The sequence below is a fragment of the Mesoplodon densirostris genome, chromosome 12, assembly GCF_025265405.1.
Source record: "Mesoplodon densirostris isolate mMesDen1 chromosome 12, mMesDen1 primary haplotype, whole genome shotgun sequence".
Lineage (NCBI taxonomy): Eukaryota > Metazoa > Chordata > Mammalia > Artiodactyla > Ziphiidae > Mesoplodon > Mesoplodon densirostris.
The window spans coordinates 12959078-12978625 of NC_082672.1; the positions used below are offsets into that span (position 1 = coordinate 12959078).

Here is a 19548-nt window from a genome sequence, read left to right on the forward strand (position 1 = left end):
CCCTTCTGTCAGTCGCTGGAACTGCACACAGTATCTTTTTTTCTTTTTTTGGAGCTGGCTAACAACTTTCCCTTCACGATTGATGACTAATTCAAATGAGCATTAGCTCACTTTGCAAATATGAATATTACAGTATGGCAATATAGAACGCTAAAAGCTACCACTTTATTATGATTCATCTTAGTTGCGAAGTTGAAATATTGCAGTAGCATTTAAAGAGAAGTGAGTTACAGACAGAGAGAACGGGTTGCCAAGGGGGAGGGGAGGTGGGAGAGGGATGGAGTGGGAGTTTGGGATTAGCAGATGCAAACTGTTGTGTAGAGAATGGATAAACAAGGTCCTACTGTAGAGCACAGGGAATTGTATTCGGTGTCCTGTGATAAACCGTAATGGGAAAGGATATGAAAAGGAATGTATATGTATAACTGAATCACTTTGCTGTAGAGCAGAAGTTAACACATGGTAAATCAACTATACTTCAGTAAAATAAATTTAAAAAGAAGTGAATTAGACTGTCACAATGTCATCCAAAATATAAATAAAATAAAATAATTTTCCCTTAAGCAATTTAAAAGGAGGAGGGCTTAATCGCATAGCAGTATTGACCCACAGCACTTAAAACGAACAGAACGTGCAGGTCTCACTTTAGTTTTGATTTTATTATTACTTTCTTTAGTGCACTGTTGCTCACAGCCAGACAGCCTGTACTGCTACGAATAGGACCCGGGCCTCACCAAAGCCGACGGGCTCTGCAGGATGCACGCGTATCTACAACCCGCCCCCTGAGAAAGAAAGTCCGGCCCGGGCCACTCTGAGTGTGCGGAGACCCGCTGAGAGAGGGAAAGTAACCGGAGTCGGCTGGCTGGGCGGCCGAGCCCCCTCCTAAGTTTCGCTGGGTGTCCAGCCCCGCCCCTTCTTTTATTCCGAGCGCGCAGCTTGGAGCTGGAACTTTGTAACCCGAGCGCGCTCGCTCTGCGCTCCTCCCCGCCCCGGTGCAGCCCACGAGGGAGGCGCAGGAGGTGGGACCTGCGGGCGGGAAGACTCCGGACGCCGGCGCGCGAGGAGCCGGGACCCGGGAGAGCTCGCAGCCCAGAGGAGGAGCTGGAGGGGGAGCGGAGCGCGCGGTCCGAGAACCGGAGGCAGCGGTCCCGGCCGGAGGCGCAGAGGGGCGGCGGGGAGCAGCAGGGCCGGGAGAGTCCCGCTCGGAGCCGAGGCCGGGGGATCCGGGCTCACGGCCCCGAGGCTCAGCAGCTGCCGTCGCCCAGGAGCAGCAGCTGTGCCCGGGGTCCCGGCCGCGGCGGCCGCGGGAGGAGGAGCTGCAGCTGGACGGTGGCAGCTGGAGGAGGGGCCGCGCCGCCCGGGCTGAGCCGCGCTGGGATGTCCCGCTGACCGCGGCAGTCATGCAGCCTTGACGGGGCGCTCGGGCGCGGGGACCAGCCGCGGGGCGCGCCCTCCCTGGAAGGGGCAACGGGCGCGGGCAGCAGGACTTTACCGCCGACTCCAGCCCCGCTGGGTGCCCAGTCATCCACCATGGAGCCCGTGACCAAGTGGAGCCCCAAACAAGTGGTGGACTGGACCAGAGGTGAGCGAGCCTGGGGGGGCCCGGCATCTCCGGCCCCGGGCACCGGCTGGCGGGGAGCTGGGGTAGGGGGTGCTCAGCCCTTCCTGCAGGCGAGAAGCGTTGAGAGCGCAGCGCGGTGACAATGCAAACTTCTTCCCAGTGGCTTGTGCGTCCCTAGCTCTTGTGCCTGCTTTCGGGGGTGCGAGTGGTGGTGGCAAGCCGAGGAGAGGCCCGTCTTTAAACCGGGGGCGGGGTAGGGGTGGCCTCTGATGGAGGATGGAGGTCGGGGGTGCGGATCTCGGACGCGGGGCGCCCTCCCTGCCCTTCCCGGCGCCCCGGCTGCCTGTCCCGGAGCGCAGAGGCACAAGGCGCCTTTGTGTGGGTGACTCCCCTCGGACGTCGTCAACGCCGCCTGCCCAGAGCAGTTCGCAGGCGTGACGAGGAGGTTGGACAGGTAAAGGGAGACCCCGGCGGCTCGGCGAGCCTCTGTTTTTGTCGGAGAGGGAGAGAGGGCAACGCAAAAACCAACACCGAGGCATTGGCGCCGGCGACGAGCCTTGAGCCAGACTCCCCGGGACTCGGCGACTTTCTCTCCGGGAAGGCGCCAGTACCCCCGGTGGCGCCGCATTTTTAGGCCATATTTAAACCCTGGGAAGAAGAAGTCTAACTGTTTGGAACCTTTTCCCTGAGTTATGCCGTCATTTGGGATGAGGAAAAGCAGGGTGTTGGTTGGTCAGGCGGCGGGTGCTGGAGCAGGGGTGGGTGGAAGCTTGGACTCTGAGCTGTCACGGTTACTTTTTAAGTACCTGCCAAGATTTCGAGGGAAAAGTGACGGAGGTTTCTCAAGCCTCTTTGAACCTTCCAAGAGAACAAGCCCTCCAAGAACAGCCAATGTTTTAATGGGTTCCTCACCCACCTCCCAGCTCAGCATCTCTCTGTTTCAAGTTACTATTTTTTTTTTTTTTACTTTCTTCTATCTGCTCTTCCAGGTGAGAGGAATGGTGTCCTTTCTCAATAATAATAACTAGAATTGTATAGCGCTTTACGGTTTGCTAAGAGCTCTCTCTCTGTTTTTGCCCTTGGTCATCAGTAAGCCTGAGAGGTAGGTAACACTGGTAAGATCAGGTCATCTTTCTAACTGTCTCACCCATGGCTGCGGCATCACAAACACTGGTCATCTCTGCATCCCATTTCTCATGCCTGCGTAGTACACACAGACCACGTGGAATGGGATGTCCCAGATGTATGGGAGGTATGGCACGTGTCAGCGGGGCATGTCTGACCATTTCCTGCTCCTTTGGGAGAAGGGACAGGGTACATCGCTCCTGAGAAGAGGTTTGCCCAGGGACCAAAATTTCCTGGGCTCATATTTAAAACAAACATGAAAACACCAAGTACTTGTACATTGAGTAACGTGTAAATAGCAATGTCACAGCTTGATAACCAAACATAAACTTAAAAGCTATAAAGACCCAGATCCTATTTTGAAATGGGGTGTGTTCCCCCATTCAAGATACTACTAGGTCCCCTGTCTAGCGACTTGCCCAGTCTGAGTTGGTTGATCTATTTTACCAGTGTATCCATCATAGAAGCAAACCAAGAAACTGATGACTTCAGCAGTTTTTGACCTCAAGAGCTGCTTTGTCCAAAGTAACCAGACCACAAGTGGCTCTTGGGCCCTTGAAATATGGCTGGTCCAAATTGCCATGTGCTGTAAGTGTAAAATACACACTCGTGTGAAAAACAGCATATAAACTATCTCATTGCTAGTTTTTTATACTTACTACATGTTGAAATGATAATATTTTGATATATTGGGGTCAATAAAGTTTATTACTAAAATTAACTTCACCTGTTTATTTTTACCTTCTGAAAAGTGACTCCTAAAAAATTTAAAATTACACGGGCGGCTGACTTTTGCAGCTCACATTATATTTGTACTGGACAGTACTGCTCCTGAGTAAAAGAAAGGGTTACAATTTATCACTCTTTGGCTTTTCTGAGCTGCTTGCCAGCCTACTTGATAAGGTACAACCAGAAAACCAGTAACAGGCAAACAGGGAGATTATGGAGTGAGATCTTCACACCCTCAAGATTTTTGTCTTTTTTTTGGTCCCTCTTGGGATTGGGAGAGGAGAGGCATAAATTCACATCCTGTTATGTTTGTTTAGCATTTAAGTCAGAGCAGATTAAACTGTTTTTGGTATCCTGTTGCCTTGACGTTGTGACTTAGTTGAGATTGCTTTCACCCAGGGAAAGTTTTCTACTGACCCGAAAGAGGAATTATGGGTGGTTCAGTATCTTGGTGTCTGGAGCATTGGATACTGATTAGGTTACATACCTGTGGCTAGTACGTGGCAACTTTATACAAAATGCATGTACCCTTTTGGACCCTTAAGTACAGCCTCATAGAATGACCTGGATACTTTTTGTGTTAGAATCTAGAGAAGATAAAAGGAGGAAGTGTGTGGAGAACTATTAGACGAGAGGCTACATTCTCCCAAATTGGGTGGCACATTACTTGAATATTTCTCATAGTCATGATGTGAAAATATTGACTTTTTAATGAACTATTGGCTTATGCAAACTTGTTTGCATATAGAACTATTTTTTTTTTTTTTGCGGTATGTGGGCCTCTCATTGTTGTGGTCTCTCCCGTTGCGAAGCACAGGCTCCGGACGCGCAGGCTCAGCAGCCATGGCTCACGGGCCCAGCCGCTCCGCGGCATGTGGGATCTTCCCGGACTGGGGCACGAACCCGTGTCCCCTGCATCGGCAGGCGGACTCTCAACCACTGCGCCACCAGGGAAGCCCTATAGAACTATTTTTAGCTGTCTTTGCTAACCTCCCTGCCCAACCCCCATTTTATAAATACATCCTACTGATAAGCAGCTCTTCTTGTAGATTGCCACTCCTGGCATTGCATGAGTGTGGCAGTGGTTATCTGAGCGCTGTAGAAAGCCTTAGATTTAAAACTGTCTAAATCCGGCCACGACCTCCAGCTTGCTCTCATGTTGATGTTATTAGGCAGATGCATATATTAGGAAAAAGGTTGCTGTCTACAGAATGAAGTAATTCATCTGGCTTTTATTAGGAGTAGTATTTTATTATTATTATTATAATTTTTATTTGTATTAATCGCTAGCTCTATTAACACCCGTGTTATAATATTAGTAGATCTTCAGTGCGTGTTAGCGCAGGTCTAAGCATTGTACAAATGTTAGCTCATTTAAATACGTAAACACCCTTTGAGGTAGGAACTATCATTTCCATTTTGCACTTGAGGACACCGAGGCACAGGAAGGTTAAGTACTCTGACCAGTGTCACACAGCCACGACGTGACAGAGCGGCGTTTGACCCTGGACAGTTTGGCTTCATTTCCTTCCATCTTCTTGGGAGCTTCTTCCCAGGGTCACCCCCAGAGGACGCTCAGCATCTTCACCACATTGACGAATAGAGCACCAGGATCCCTGTGATGAGTTATAGATCATTTAGTGGAGGAGAGTCATTCGCTGTATGTATGTCTTATTCTGCCTATTCCGTATATGTCAGGGAAGTTATTTGTTAAGCAAATTAATTCATAGTTTCATGCCACCTTGCCTTCCAAATGATTTGGTGAAGGCTTTTGCAAAGCAGATGCACTTTTATGATGTGCATCAGGCAAGAATAGGGTCAGCTGCGTATAGCAGAAAACCCAGTTTTTGGTGGACTCTCCAAATGAGAGTTTTGATTTTTCCTTGGAAAAGAAGTCTGGAAATAGGGAATTCAGGATTGTGTGGGGTTTCCGTGGTGCCTCAGGCCTCCAGGCTCCTTCTGTCATCCTGTTCAGCCATTCTGAGCAGGGGGCTGAACCCTTTATACCAAACACCTCAGTGCAGGATGGCTGCTCCACCACCAGGATCATGTTCTTGTTCCAGGCTGGAGAAAGGAGACCCAGAGGAGACAAAACACTGGTGGTAGCCAAGTCTTCCCCTTCAAAGAGCTCTCCTAGAGGTTCCATCAAATGACTTGGCTTACATCGTAGTTGCTACAACCGTCACGTGACTACCTCATGCTACAAGGGAAACTGGTCACTGTAGTTTTTTAAAAACGTTTCATACACGGTGGCCTTGAAAAAAATTTGGAGTTTATTCAGTAAGGAAGAGGGGGAGAATAGATATTGGTAGGCAGCCAGTAGTGTCTGACATACAGTAATTTACATGTCCTGATACTCATAGATCAGCTCTCAAAGTAGGACACATGTCACAGTTTCCCAGTTCCCTCAAGCCCATGGGTCCGCCTTGTTTTAGAAATAGTGTTGTATTTTCATCCCTGTTAAGTTTTCTCAGGTCAGAACCTTAAGCTGATTATGAGGCCTTTGTCTCTAAGCCTGATTTTTTTTCTTGTTATATTTAATATGCTCATTTCATTTACAAAGATGTTTCATTGACAACAGTTAATTGCAACTTTATGGTAAAGAATTAAATTAAAAAATTCACATCTGGAGTTCCTTGTAATAATGGGAAAAGTTGGAAAGAGTCTGGCTTAAAGCCAAATCATTCTAAGCTTGATTTAAATATTAGAAGTTACATTGTAAAATGCCGCGTCCCAAGTTGTGTTTCTGCTTTCAGGCCTCTTCAGCAAGGAGCAACGGTCGCTGGTTTGTCCCTGCAGCCCTGTCCGTCCAGCCCTTGGTCGTTGATCGGTCTGCGACGGACAGTCTCGAAATAAGTGTTTTTGTTATTGAGGGAGCACATCTATAAAACCAGCTTTAGTCCCAGAACAGAAGTATCTCTGGCCACCTCCTGGTGCGGCCAGTGTGGTTAATGTTTCCCCATCACCAACCAAGAGGAAAGGGAGCTTTCTTGTTTGAGGTCTGAGCATGTGCTCAGGACATCTGCTCATTCTCTATATCTGGCCGTGGGCACTGCTTTTTTCCTGATATGTTTGTAACATGTGGCAGGTCAGGAGTTTTAAAGTGCCTCACTATCTGGTCACAGAGGAGCTGGAGTTCCCGAGTTAACTGTAGAGGTCTTGTTCGTGGCTGGTCAAAGGCCAGTTCTTTTTGTCATTCTGATTCCAGTTAGGTTGTCCTTCCTTTAGCCTCTAGGGTCGCTGAAAAAGGGAGGTCGTTTCTTTTGGCAGTTGTAGGTCCACCATTTGGCTATAAGTCAAGAACTCTTTTCTTTATTCCAATTTCTTGCCAGTTCTATCTCCTGGACTCCAGCCACAGAGTTTTCTTAATCATAATAATAGAAAAACATTCACTGAAGTATTTATTATGTATCAGACACTGGGCTAAGTGCTTTATTTAGACTCCCTCATTTACTCCTCAGAAAACCCGGTGAGGTGTGCGAACAATTATTAGCCCGTACTAAAGGCGAAGAAACTAAAGCAGAGACAGGGAGTCTCTGGTCTCGTGCTGACAGGCGGTGGTGCTCTTAAACGCTCTCCTCTCCTCCATCACTTCATCGCTCCTGTGGCTTGTACCAGGCGTTGGAACTTAAAGGTGAGAGTGTGGGCTCTGGAATCAGTCTCTGGCTTTGTATCCCAGTACCACCTCTGCCTGTGTGATCTTATGTAAGCTCTCAATAAATTACTACTTGTTTTTATTGCTTCCTCTCCTCTTTGATCGTATAGCTTCAGGACATAAATTATTCTCTCTGAGCCGCATGGTCTGTCATAAGGTTGATTCTTACCATTCAGGGACACCAGTCAGTGCCCTGGAGATTTCCCTGCCATTTGCCAACCACTCAGAGGACCCGGGGTGGGACTTGCAGCTGGTCAGGAAGGTTCTTGTTTTTGTTTTTTGCTTTTTCTATGTTGATATTTTATTAAATTCTTTACATTTTATACTCACAACAATACTACTGCATCCTCTGTGCAAAGTAAATTCTAGGTGTATCTAAAGCTTAATTATGAAGAGCAAACTTAAAAATATTAGAACAAGTAGGGCTTCCCTGGTGGCGCAGTGGTTGAGAGTCCGCCTGCCGATGCAGGGGACACGGGTTCGTGCCCCGGTCCGGGAAGATCCCACGTGCCGCGGAGCGACTGGGCCCGTGAGCCATGGCCGCTGAGCCTGCGCGTCCGGAGCCTGTGCTCCGCAACGGGAGAGGCCACAACAGTGAGAGGCCCACGTACCGCAAAAAAAAAAAAAAAAAAAAAAAAAAAAAAATTAGAACAAGTATACGAAGGACTCTATTAATTCCTCTTAGGCATATTTCTTTTAAAAATACTAAGAAGCAGAAATAATAAAAAGTGACGAGACATACAGATGCCCAACAAGTATATGAAAGGATGCTCAACATCACTAATCAGGGAAAGGTTCTTGGTGCGCTGAGTGGTAGATGCCTCTTGCCAATATCATGAGCCCTCTTGGGGTAAATAAGTTCAAACTGTATTTTCTCAACTTTTTTCTTAGAGTCACTGGGCTTCCAGTGAGCATGGCGTTAGGACTGGCTCTTGCTTTGGACTGTTGACCCCTCTGTGGCACCTGGTCCATGACTAGTGGCACCCGCATTGCCCGGGAGCTTGTTGGAGATGCAGAAGCACAAGCCTGCTAACTCTGCATTCTAACAAGATCCCCTGGTGATCCATGTGCACACTGCAGCTGGAGAAGCTCTGCTCTAGCAGCCACTGCAAATGCGTTTTCGCACTTCACTGGTAGGTCCTGCTGTCTGATCTGACATGGGCTCCACCTATTTTATTTAAGTTCCCTGGTGATGACACTTGACTTGGCCACTAATTAAAACAGTCTTAGGGTGTGTGCTTATATTTATATATTTATAAGCACCACCTAGCGACAACATCAGGTGATTCTCTGTAAACTAAATGAGACATTTCCCTTGAGCTGTCTTCCATATTTCTTGGGATTTGAAGAGTTCTCATAACAATCCTTTTTTTTTTTTTTAAAGCCAAGTAGGAAGAAGGGCGTCATGGGGTGGTCAGTGAGCTTGTGTGGTTGAAGTGTGTTCTCAGGATCCTTAGGTGGACTTTGGAGGATGAGCTGGGCTTTTGGCCAGCCACATGGTCCTGTAGTCTGTGACTGCACCAGGTTTATCAAACTTAGATGATTTTGGGGGGAGATTTCATTGTTGCTGGAAAGTGACACTGAATGTCATTCCGGGCAGTTCTTTCTTTTTTTTTTTTTTTTTTTTTTTGCTGTACGCGGGCCTCTCACTGCTGCGGCCTCTCCCGTTGCGGAGCACAGGCTCCGGATGCGCAGGCTCCGCGGCCATGGCCCGCGGGTCCAGCCGCTCCGCGGCATGTGGGATCCTCCGGGATCGGGGCACGAACCCGCGTCCCCCGCATCGGCAGGCGGACTCTCAACCACTGCGCCACCAGGGAAGCCCCCGGGCAGTTCTTAACATTTGGAAGTACATGCTGTGCCGAGGCCGGGTTCTGTGTCAGTGGAGATTGGGAGGTGAGCTCTCCTTGTTCAGGCCTCACCGACACGCCTCCCTTTTGCATTCCCATCATTGCGGAGGGCTGCGGGCACCTTAGTTTTCTGTCTTGCTGTTTCTGTGTCACTGCCTCGGTGTTTGTTCATTCCCAGCCTGTTGTGTTCTAGCTCTGGGACATCCATGTTCTCACCTCCTTTTCCTCTTTGCTCTCATTTTGTGAGGTTTCTGGTGTTTTCACCACTGGTATAGCCATGAGCTAGGCTTTTTTTTTTTTTTTTTTTTTTTTCTTTTTGCGGTACGCGGGCCTCTCACTGTTGTGGCCTCTCCCGTTGCGGAGCACAGGCTCCGGACGCGCAGGCCCAGCGGCCATGGCTCACGGGCCCAGCCGCTCCGCGGCATGTGGGATCCTCCCAGACCGGGGCACGAACCCGTATCCCCTGTATCGGCAGGTGGACTCTCAACCACTGCGCCACCAGGGAGGCCCATGAGCTAGGCTTTAAAGCAAGTTTTATTGACACAAGCTCTTCCGTATTTGTTCTCATTTGATATTTTCACAAGCCCGAGAGGAGCACAGTGAAGGCCCAGTGAGGATAGAGGCTTTCGGACATGAAATGGTTGTCCAAGGTCAGAAGGCCAGGAGTGGGGACCAGACTCCACAGGCTTCTGTTCTCTTGTTCTGTGCAGCCCCTGGTTCCTCCTCTGGTCAAGGTGGTGCTTTTGGTTCTCTCTTCATCAAGTGCCAGCAGGGGCAACTTCAAAGAACTTTTGACTTTTGTGTTTCCTGATGATCCCTTTAGGGTTTACACTCAAGGGATACATTCCTTTTCTTTCTCTTTCTTTTTCTTTTCTTTCTTTCTTTTTTTTAATCACACAGCTTAAGCAGGGCCCTACGTATTCTGAACCTGACCTTTTAGCATTTGAGACACTTCTTGCCCGTTATTTATTTTTATTGTAGTTTGTGGACTGTGTTGTATTGTTTCAGAATGCTACTCAGTAATGAATCATTTCTCTTTTTGACTCTCTTAATCTAATTTTTATTTTATCTTGAGTGTCATATGGCAGATTTTTTTGTCTGGTACGATTCATATTTCTACTTGGTGGAATCACATCCATCCATCCATCCATTTAACTTTCTTAAATGATTTTTATGGCTTCATTTCCTGCTTGCCTTTGATTCTTCACAGCATTTTCATTTTAACTGCTGAGGGAGAGATTGGGCATGGTGAATAACACACAGGCTTTGGAATAAAATAGAGCTGGATTCATATTCTGTATTTTTAAAAAAAAATTTTATTGAGGTGTAGTTGCTTCACAACAGATTCTGTATTTGATACTAACCGATTTGAAAACTTAGTATCTTAAGTTCCCCAAGCCTGCCTTAGGTTTCTCATTTGTGAAATGTGACTGATAATTAACTCACAGTGTTTTTGTTAGAATTAAAAGAGGTAACGCAGGGAAAGCATTTTGCATAATGTATGGCATATAAATGTTCACAAACTCATTATTGATTAATTCATAATAACTCCAAGTTAATGCGTAGTATAATTGGATGATTGTTGCTTAAATATTTAATGCTGTTGTGGCTGATAGTCACCTTTCACATGTTTACTAATAATTTATGACAATTCCATCCTTCTCTGTATTGGTGGATAGGTGGTGAGTTAAATTAACTCTATTCTTTGTCTTCTCCTCGTTGTTTCCTTGGACACTTTTCCCTCACTTCCTTTGAGGACCTCGTATGTCCTGGAGGAAGGTGGTGCCATGGAAAGGTTTAGTAGTAGTTCTCTTGGAGACAGCTTCGGAGGAACACTTTCCTTGATGACAAATTCCACCCTGTAGTAATGAGAGAGTTTCATTCATTCAACAAGTGATTACTGAGGACCTACTAAGTTCCAGGTATTGTTCCAGATGCTGGAAAGCCAGCTGTGTTCTAGGTACAGGGTTCCAGCTGGGTCCCTCCTTTAATATGGTGGATGTGGGGATGACAAACAACAATACCAAAACCACCACCACAACAAAGCAGATGAACAAGAAAATATTCACTAGTGATAAGTGCTAAGAAGAAAGTAAAGCAGAGGGGTGAAGGAGAGTGACCTGGTGGGAGACTTCTTTGGATGGTGTCACTGGGGAAGCCTCTCTGAGAAGATGACACTTGGGTATGAATGACAAGAAGGAACCAGCCATTGGAAAATTAGGGGGAAGAGCATGTAGGCAGGAGGCACAGCTAGTGCAAAGGCCCTGAGGTGCAAATGAGCTTGGAGTGTTTGAGGAAAGGAAGCGCGGTGTAGTCATGAGGAGCAAGGACAGTGGGGTTGTGGTGGGTGGGGCGAGAGATACAGCTGTCAGATCATGGAGGGTCTTAGAAGTCTTGGACAGGCATTTGCAACATTTTCTAATCATGAAAAGCAGGGGAGTGACGTGATCTGATTTGGGTTCTTGGGGCAGAAATGAGCTGAGGGAGCCCAGATGGAAGGCACTGCAGTATTCTGGAGATGATGGTGTCTTGAACGAAGGTATTGGTGGTTCTAGCATTTGTGAAGCCAAGTTCTAGGTAGAGATGGTTCACTGATAGCTTCACATCCAGATAATTTAAAAACTATATTTGAACTTGGGGTGTAGATTCATTTTTTTCTTTCTCTGCCAGGGTTCAGAGCTCTCCCTGGCCTTCCCTCATCCTGATTACTCTCTTGTCATTTAAAAGGGAGAGCACAATCTGTCTTTCTGCGTTCACATGCTTTGTTTACATCATTGTTCTCTTCTGGCACATTTTGCAGGGAGCTACAGTTTCTGAAGCTGTTTATTCATCTATGAATAGGGTTTTTGTGAAAGTGGACTTAGCCTAGTTTGTTTTCTTTGACATCAGATGGCTGATGGAACAGTTTTTAACCTGGGATCAGAAGGGCAGATGCAGTTGTGTTTACTAGAGCAAAGCAGTTCCTTGGAATGCAGATCAGTAGTTGTCAAAATTAGAAAATTTTTTTATGAAAACGAAAAATAGTTGAGTCAAAGGAACTGGTCAATAGATCTAATTTAAAATATTTTGCTCTGCTGACAGACTGTCCTAATTTTACTTTGGAAAATAGAGTCACCATTTTTTGATTGAATAGATGGTATTTTGAGAAATTTCAACAGGTAGGAGTTGAACACATTTTTTTTTTTTTTAAAACACTCAATGCATCACTTACCAACAGGGTAGGAGTGAGTGGGAGAGAATCGAAGGTTGGTAGGTTTATATTAGAATAACCTAGAAACTTTACAACACACACCTCATGTCACCCCCTCTAGGGAGAGTATCTTTCAGACTTTTAGAGGAAAAACCCCTATGTGTCATCAGTCAGAAAAGGCAGTGATTATGATCATCTGAATCATGCTTTCCTGAGGAAAACCTTTTAGTGAAAAGAAACACTCTATTTCCTATTTTCAGAGATTTGCAGCAGAAGGGAAATTCAGTGCTTTTGGGTTTAGGAGTGGATGTGTGTGTACATGAGTGTGTGTGTGTGTGTGTTTATGTGTTTCTAACTTTAACCTGTGTTAACTGAACAGATTTTCATGTTCTCAGGGTAATTTTTTTTTTTTTTTTTTTTTTTTTTTTTTTGCGGTACGCGGGCCTCTCACTGCTGTGGCCTCTCCCATTGTGGAGCACAGGCTCTGGACGCGCAGGCTCAGCGGCCATGGCTCACGGGCCCAGCCGCTCCGCGGTACATGGGATCCTCCCAGACCGGGGCACGAACCCGCGTCCCCTGCATCGGCAGGCGGACTCCCAACCACTGCACTACGAGGGAAGCCCTCTCAGGGTAATTTTTTTTTTTTTTTTTTTTTTTTTTTTTGCGGTATGCGGGCCTCTCACTGTTGTGGCCTCCCCCGTTGCGGAGCACAGGCTCCGGATGCGCAGGCTCCGGACACGCAGGCTCAGCGGCCATGGCTCACGGGTCCAGCCGCTCCGCGGCACATGGGATCCTCCCAGACCGGGGCACGAACCCGCATCCCCTGCATCGGCAGGCGGACTCTCAACCACTTGCGCCACCAGGGAGGCCCATCTCAGGGTAATTTTATATTACCGTGTCTTAGGGAGAATCAAGTCAAAAGTCTACCTGGAATATGACCTTTGAAACAGGAAAACTAGCTTGATGTGTAGAGTGGAACAGGTTTCACGAGGCACCATCTTAACATGGATTCCAACTGGAGTCTTTTTTTTTTTTTTTTTTTTTTTTTTTTTTGCGGTACACGGGCCTCTCACTGTTGTGGCCTCTCCCGTTGCGGAGCATAGGCTCTGGATGCGCAGGCTCAGCGGCCATGGCTCACGGGCCCAGCCGCTCCGCGGTACACGGGATGCTCCCGGACCGGGGCACGAACCCACGTCCCCTGCATCGGCAGGCGGAGTCTCAACCACTGCGCCACCAGGGAAGCCCCCAACTGGAGTCTTAAACTAACCATGAGCAGATGACAGAGCTGTGAGTAGCATTTATGAAAATGGCTGTCTACACTAAAGCCTAAAATTGTTGGTAATAAGTGTTAAATAAAAAACACAAATACTGCTTGTGAGTAAGACATCTAAAGACAGATGGTATGAAGTGGTTTGGTTACAAGCACCCCTAGGCCAAGTTGAAGAATCTCATCTAAAACTGATCTGTAAAGAAAGACTCTTTTTGGAGGTGGAGAGACTCTTTGTTCTTCTTATTTGGCGCCATCTAATCGGGATACTTAATGAGCACCTATAAATCTGTGACAATTGTCTCCGACTCCTGATGTTTTTAAACGGAGATTTTCAAGAAACCCTTTCCCAGCCACATATACGTGGCTCAACATCTTGTCACTGTTGTTCTTGAGCTTCCTCTTTTTTTTTTCAGTGTTTGCAAAGTGTAATCTACTTTGTTTTAAACAAATATACACATTTAAAACCTAGATCCTGTTTTAGTTTGTCAGTTTTGTAAAAAGTTTTATTGAAGTATAGTTGACTTACAATGTCGTGTTTAATTTCTGCTGTACAGCAGAGGGACTCAGTTATACATATATATCGATATATTCTTTTTCATATTCTTTTCCATTATGGTTTATCACAGGATATTGAGTACAGTTCCTTGTGCTCTACAGTAGGACCTTGTTGTTTATCCATGGACCTTCCTTTTTCAACATGAGAGCTTAGATGTGTAAATCCTCAGGCCCCATCCCAGACTCACAGAATCAGAAACTCTGGGGGTGGGATGCAGGAAGCTGTGGTCCCTCAGTGATTCTAGTGCTGGCTAAAATTTGAGGACCACCAGTCTATACCAGTCGTGTGGAGCCTAGAAAAATAAATCATGTATGTCAGACCATCCCCCGTAATTCTTGTCTGCAGTTGGTTTTCAGCTAATACATAGTGATTGGGTAGGAAGGAGAACTTTTCTAGTAGGGACAGTTGTCGCATATTTCAGTAGGTGCATTAATGCACTGAGGTCTGTAAGTGTCCTTCCCACAGAGTGGGCAGGGAAGAGTTAAAGCCTTTGTCCCCATGGACTCCTAGACAGCTGTGCCACCCCAGGCCCAGGGGACCCTTTTGTTGTGTATCTCTGTGAGTGTTCAGCCCCAGGAAAACAGAATGAGGGGAATGTTTCCCAGTCTGAAGGGACCTGTTTAGGTTTTGTGTGGAATTTGCAGGCCTCGCTCTCTTAGAAGAGTAGAATGTGACACCCCGTCCCCCGTTCCATTTTGAGGGAGAGTGGATAGTTGTTCTCTTTCACGTAGCACTCAGGTTTTGGCTTTGAACAATGCATGCAGATGCAAAGGGAAATGAGAGGAAGAAAAAGCAGAAAAAAGAAATACTCAGAGTGGCACATATGCTGCAGTCCAAGGTGAAAAGCTCTTTTGTTTTAGTTCATGGACATCGAATCAGTGCAGATGGAGTTTGAGAGTTCCCCATTCCCCCTCCACCCCACCCTGCCCTCTGCACAGTCAACAAAGGCCAAGAGAGTCCAAAATAAAAAAGCTGCTACAGAAGTGAACATTGAGGACTGGGAATGGCCCTGAGACTCGCAACAACAGTTGCAAACTTAGACGCCTACAGGGGCCAGGAGGCAATGTCAGAAATTGAAATGTAGGGGCAACTGGGACAGTAGGGAGTGGTGGAGACTGTGGCGAACCCAAAGATACATGGACTGCTCAGTTTCTGCTGATTGCGGACCTACAGTTTCTAGAATCTTATGCTTCTTTTTTTTTTGCGGTACGCGGGCCTCTCACTGTTGTGTGGCCTCTCCCATTGCGGAGCACAGGCTCCGGACGCGCAGGCTCAGCGGCCATGGCTCACGGGCCCAGCCGCTCCACGGCATGTGGGATCCTCCCGGACCGGGGCACGAACCCGTGTCCCCTCCATCGGCAGGTGGACTCTCAACCACTGCGCCACCAGGGAAGCCCTCTTATGCTTCTTTGTTGTTGTTCTTGTTTTCAAATGAAGTTGCGTGTCTGTATTTCTCTGTGACATTTTCCAGTTTTTAGAAATCTGTCAACAGTTTTTTTTTTGGTATAGGCCAAGCATAACATATCTGTGGGCTAGTGTGTTGATTCCCACTGTGGACAGCTGTGGTCAGGTTTGTCTTAGTGAGAAACAGACGTATGATATGTGAATACAAGTAGCCGTAGAGCAACTCATTAATTATTTAGTAAATCTGTTTCTTAACCTATAATTTCATTTTGCTACTGAACTAATGACCTTATTTGTAAAATTGTAACATGTAACTCCCTACAGGTACTGTTAAGCCAGAAATACCGATACCTTGATGAACCCAGCAGGCCATTGAGTAGTTACTCTGCAGTGTAAAAGCAAGAATTTGGCTTCTTCTGAGTGAGTTTACTTTGCCACTCACTGGCTGTGTGGTATTGGTCCCTGACAGGAACTGTTTCTGTTTGTACAGAAAGATTCTATGTATAAAATAAAGCATATACCTTGGAAATAAGGTATGTGCTCCTAACTTCCGTGCTGGCTTGTGGGGTCCTGTTTGAAATAGTAAGTTATCAGTTTACTTAAGGTCTTTCTATCTTCCTGGTGCTCTGAATTGGGAGACAAAACAAACAGGAAAAGCACTAGTTTTAGTACTTAAACTGGAGTGGTACTGACCCCAGGATACAATCTGCAACACTTCTCAATAAAAATCTCAGAACGTTAGGCTTCCCTGGTGGCGCAGTGGTTAAGAATCCGCCTGCCAGTGCAGAAGACGCGGGTTCGAGCCCTGGCCCTGGAAGATCCCACATGCTGCGGAGCAACTAAGCCCGCGAGCCACAACTACTGAGCCCACATGCCACAACTACTGAAGCCCACGAGCTACACCTACTGAAGCCTGTGTGCCTAGAGCCCATGCTCCGCAGCAAGAGAAGCCATCACAGCGAAGAGTAGCCCCCGCTTATGCAACTAGAGAAAGCCCACACTCAGCAATGAAGACCCAACGCAGCCAAAAATAAATAAGTAAATAGATAGATAGATAACTAAATAAATAAATAAAAATTTCCAGAATGTTTTAACTTTTCAGCTTGTTTTGTAAGTGAACAGTCCATATACGTGTCTGTATACACATACACACATATAAGTATACAGACTATATTTACATATATATACACACACGTACATTCATTATGGATGATATTTTGTTAAACCTTCATGAGGTGTTTCTATCACCCATTTATTCCCTTTAAAAACTTAAAATGAAAAAATATATAGATTTCCTTTCTAGCAGCAGTTCCTCTGCTTCATGCTAGGAGCAAAAAGATGAATTAGATGTAAACAAAGCCTGTCGTGAAGAAGCACGCTCCTTGGTCGGGAAGGCAGCAGTTAGCAGGTGACATTTACTGAGATTTCTTATGTGCTCGGCCCTTGCTGTGGCTTTTCGTGAATTATCTCGTTTCGTCCTCACAATACTTGTTTGACGGCAGCACTTTTATCGTCTTCATTTCAGAGTTAAGGAGGCCAGGCCCTGACCCCTCTGAGGTTGTGTACACAGTAGATGGGGTTTGAGTCAAGAAACGTTTGATTCTAGAACCTGACCTTACCTGGCTGCTCTTGGGTAGGCACCGACGTAAGTTCGTCCTGATAATAAGTTTTTGTTTTTTTTTTTTTTTGCGGTACGCAGGCCTCTCACTGCCGTGGCCCCTCCCATTGCGGAGCACAGGCTCCAGACCCGCAGGCTCAGCGGCCATGGCTCACAGGCCCAGCCGCTCCACAGCACGTGGGATCCTCCCGGACCGGGGCACAAACCCGTGTCCCCTGCATTAGCAGGCGGACTCTCAACCACTGCACCACCAGGGAAGCCCCTGATAATAAGTTTTGAGGGCAAGAGGAGAACACTGACGTTATTAACAGTATGGTCTGAATTGCTCTACTTAAATGTAACCTGTAATTTTACCACTCGATAAAGATAATTGTAGGGAATACTGTATCTATATTTCTTCTCTTTTTAATATTTGATAGGGTGACTGGAAAGGGAAGAAGAGGGATTTAAAAATGTACTTAATAGGGATTATGCACTTTTGGATAGTCACTTAATGTTTTCAAGTTCTAGTTTTGCCTAAGTTAAATTTCCGAGATTGTATGAATATATATGTACAAAAACTAGAAGGAAATATATTACAATGCCAGCATTGGTTCTCTATGGATGATGGAATTAGAGATGGCTTTTGTTCTCTTGTTTATACATTCTAGGGTAATCAGATGATTTTTCTACTGTATTCAGAGCCAGGGCTCCTTTCTGTTTGGCCTCATCCTTAGGCTGCTGGGGACTCAGAAGGGCCATAAAGGGCCACATGGGAGAGAATGTGGAACTTACTTTCCTGTCTTTCTCTCCAGGATCTTGAACCCTTAAGTTTGGCAGACTTAGCGGCTCTCTCTTACCTTCAAACTGCTAGCCCATCTTTTAAAAAATTTCGTTTTTACTCGTATGGGTTGGTTTGATATGTGTTAAGCCAGCACAGCCAGATGTGTCCAGCCATGTTGCTTGAATGCAAGACGTAGCGTGTTGGCACTTAGATTTTAGTGGGCCTGAGAGTCACTTGCTAATAAGGATTAAATGATTCCCGGCCCTAACTCCCCAGAGCCTGCTGCCGTAGGTGTGGGTGTAGGTGAGGCCCTGGTTGCTGGGTGCTTAGCAGGCAGCCCGTGAATCTTTTTCAGGTGTTCTGTGGACCACAGTTTGAGAGCCACTGACTTTTAGGAAGTTTGTACTTAATTCAGTGGTTAGTGGAGAAATGATAGAGGGGTTTGAAAGGAGGTGTGTTGCTGGCAGAACTGTGGGATGTAGGGAGGGCTTTGCAGGCAGGAGTGATTGGAATCTGAGAGACCAGCTCTGGGAGGCATTTGGGGTGGTCTCTTGGAGAGAGTTGAAGATGCCTGAGGAAGAGCAGGGGCCTTGAGAGAGAGAGAGAGACGGGAGAGGGGCTGCCGAGAGAGGCACCACCCATGAGTGTTCCAGAAGCCTTGGCAGGGTCTGCATGTGAGAGTGGAGAGAAGGGGACTTTCATGTCCACGATTTGTGCCTCGGTGCCTTAGCACGGCAGTACCACTGAAGCGTGCTGAATTCCGGGAGGAGCTGCTTTGCAGGTTCGAGAGTGAGCACACCTTGGGGGTAGCAACCTCAAAAGCCGTTCTAGGTTGTAGAGGAGACATCTTGCATGGTACCAGCATCTTACATGATTCAAATACTTCAGAAGACTCAGTGCCTTCTCTCACTGCAGCACTCTGATTGTCTCATGTTTTCATGAGGTGTAAATATCATGCAGCTTGGCACGCGGAATGTGTTAAAATAGGAGAGCGTTAGCTGAAATTCAGGTCCTCCAAGTTGAGTGTGAAATGATGCAACATACATGAATATGGCACCCTGAATTATTTCTGTACATCGCAGTCTAAGACATAGAACACATAGTGAAGTAGAGAAGATTAGGGTCCTACAGGAAGCTTGTCAATGGAGATATAAAATCAGTGCTGATAAATGCTAAATGCATCGTCGAGTAATCCTTGCAGTCTTGTCCAGTGCTTCGTGAGATCAGCAGTTCTGGCTGCAGTGGCTTTGTGGGATGGGGAGCTGGTTGCCTGAGATTAGTGCCTCCTTTGGATCGTACCGGCTGAGAGAGAGCCAAGGGCGTGGAGGGCTCTTCCAGGGTGTGGCGCTCAAGGGGGTGGCAGGTCTGTCCTTCACGGGCATGATGGGGCCCGTTTTCTTGTTCGTCATTGGCCCATCCAACCCTTAGAAGTAGATGTGATTTCTTCTGTGAGTTTCAGGTAAAGTGAACAGTTTCCTTACTTAATAGGATCAGCTATAAAACAATAGGTGATTTTTCTTATAACATCTCCCCGGTATTCTGCACAACTGACGTTTCCATTAAAATTTGCTCATTTCTGGGACTTCCCTGGCGGTCCAGTGGTTAAGACTCCTCGCTTCCACTGCAGGGGGGCACGGGTTCAGTCCCTGGCTGGGGAGCTAAAATCTTGCATGCCGCACGGCGCGGCCAAAAAAAAAAAGTTTTTTTTTGCTCATTTCTCGTCTATGATTTTTAAAGTAATCCTAACTGCACAACCTGGTATTGTGAAATGATACGCTTGTCTTTCACGTTAATTTGGGAAACGAGGTTTTGGATGAAGTAGGGCACCAG

General features: G+C 46.6%; 1 protein-coding gene across 4 annotated transcripts in view; it reads left to right on the top strand.

Annotated features, from left to right (window-relative positions):
- Positions 1-1017: 1017 nt before the first annotated feature.
- CNKSR3 (CNKSR family member 3) overlaps positions 1018-19548 on the top strand; it is a 104603-nt gene continuing 86072 nt past the window's right edge. For 3 of the 4 annotated variants that reach the window (XM_060114330.1, XM_060114329.1, XM_060114331.1), the window contains exon 1: positions 1018-1582. Coding sequence is in view for 1 of the 4 variants with exons in the window: in XM_060114332.1 (XP_059970315.1) it covers positions 1531-1582 (52 nt within the window). In the remaining 3 variants the exon portion in view is untranslated. The remainder of the gene's footprint in view (positions 1583-19548) is intronic. The other variant, XM_060114332.1, reaches the window with a different exon arrangement.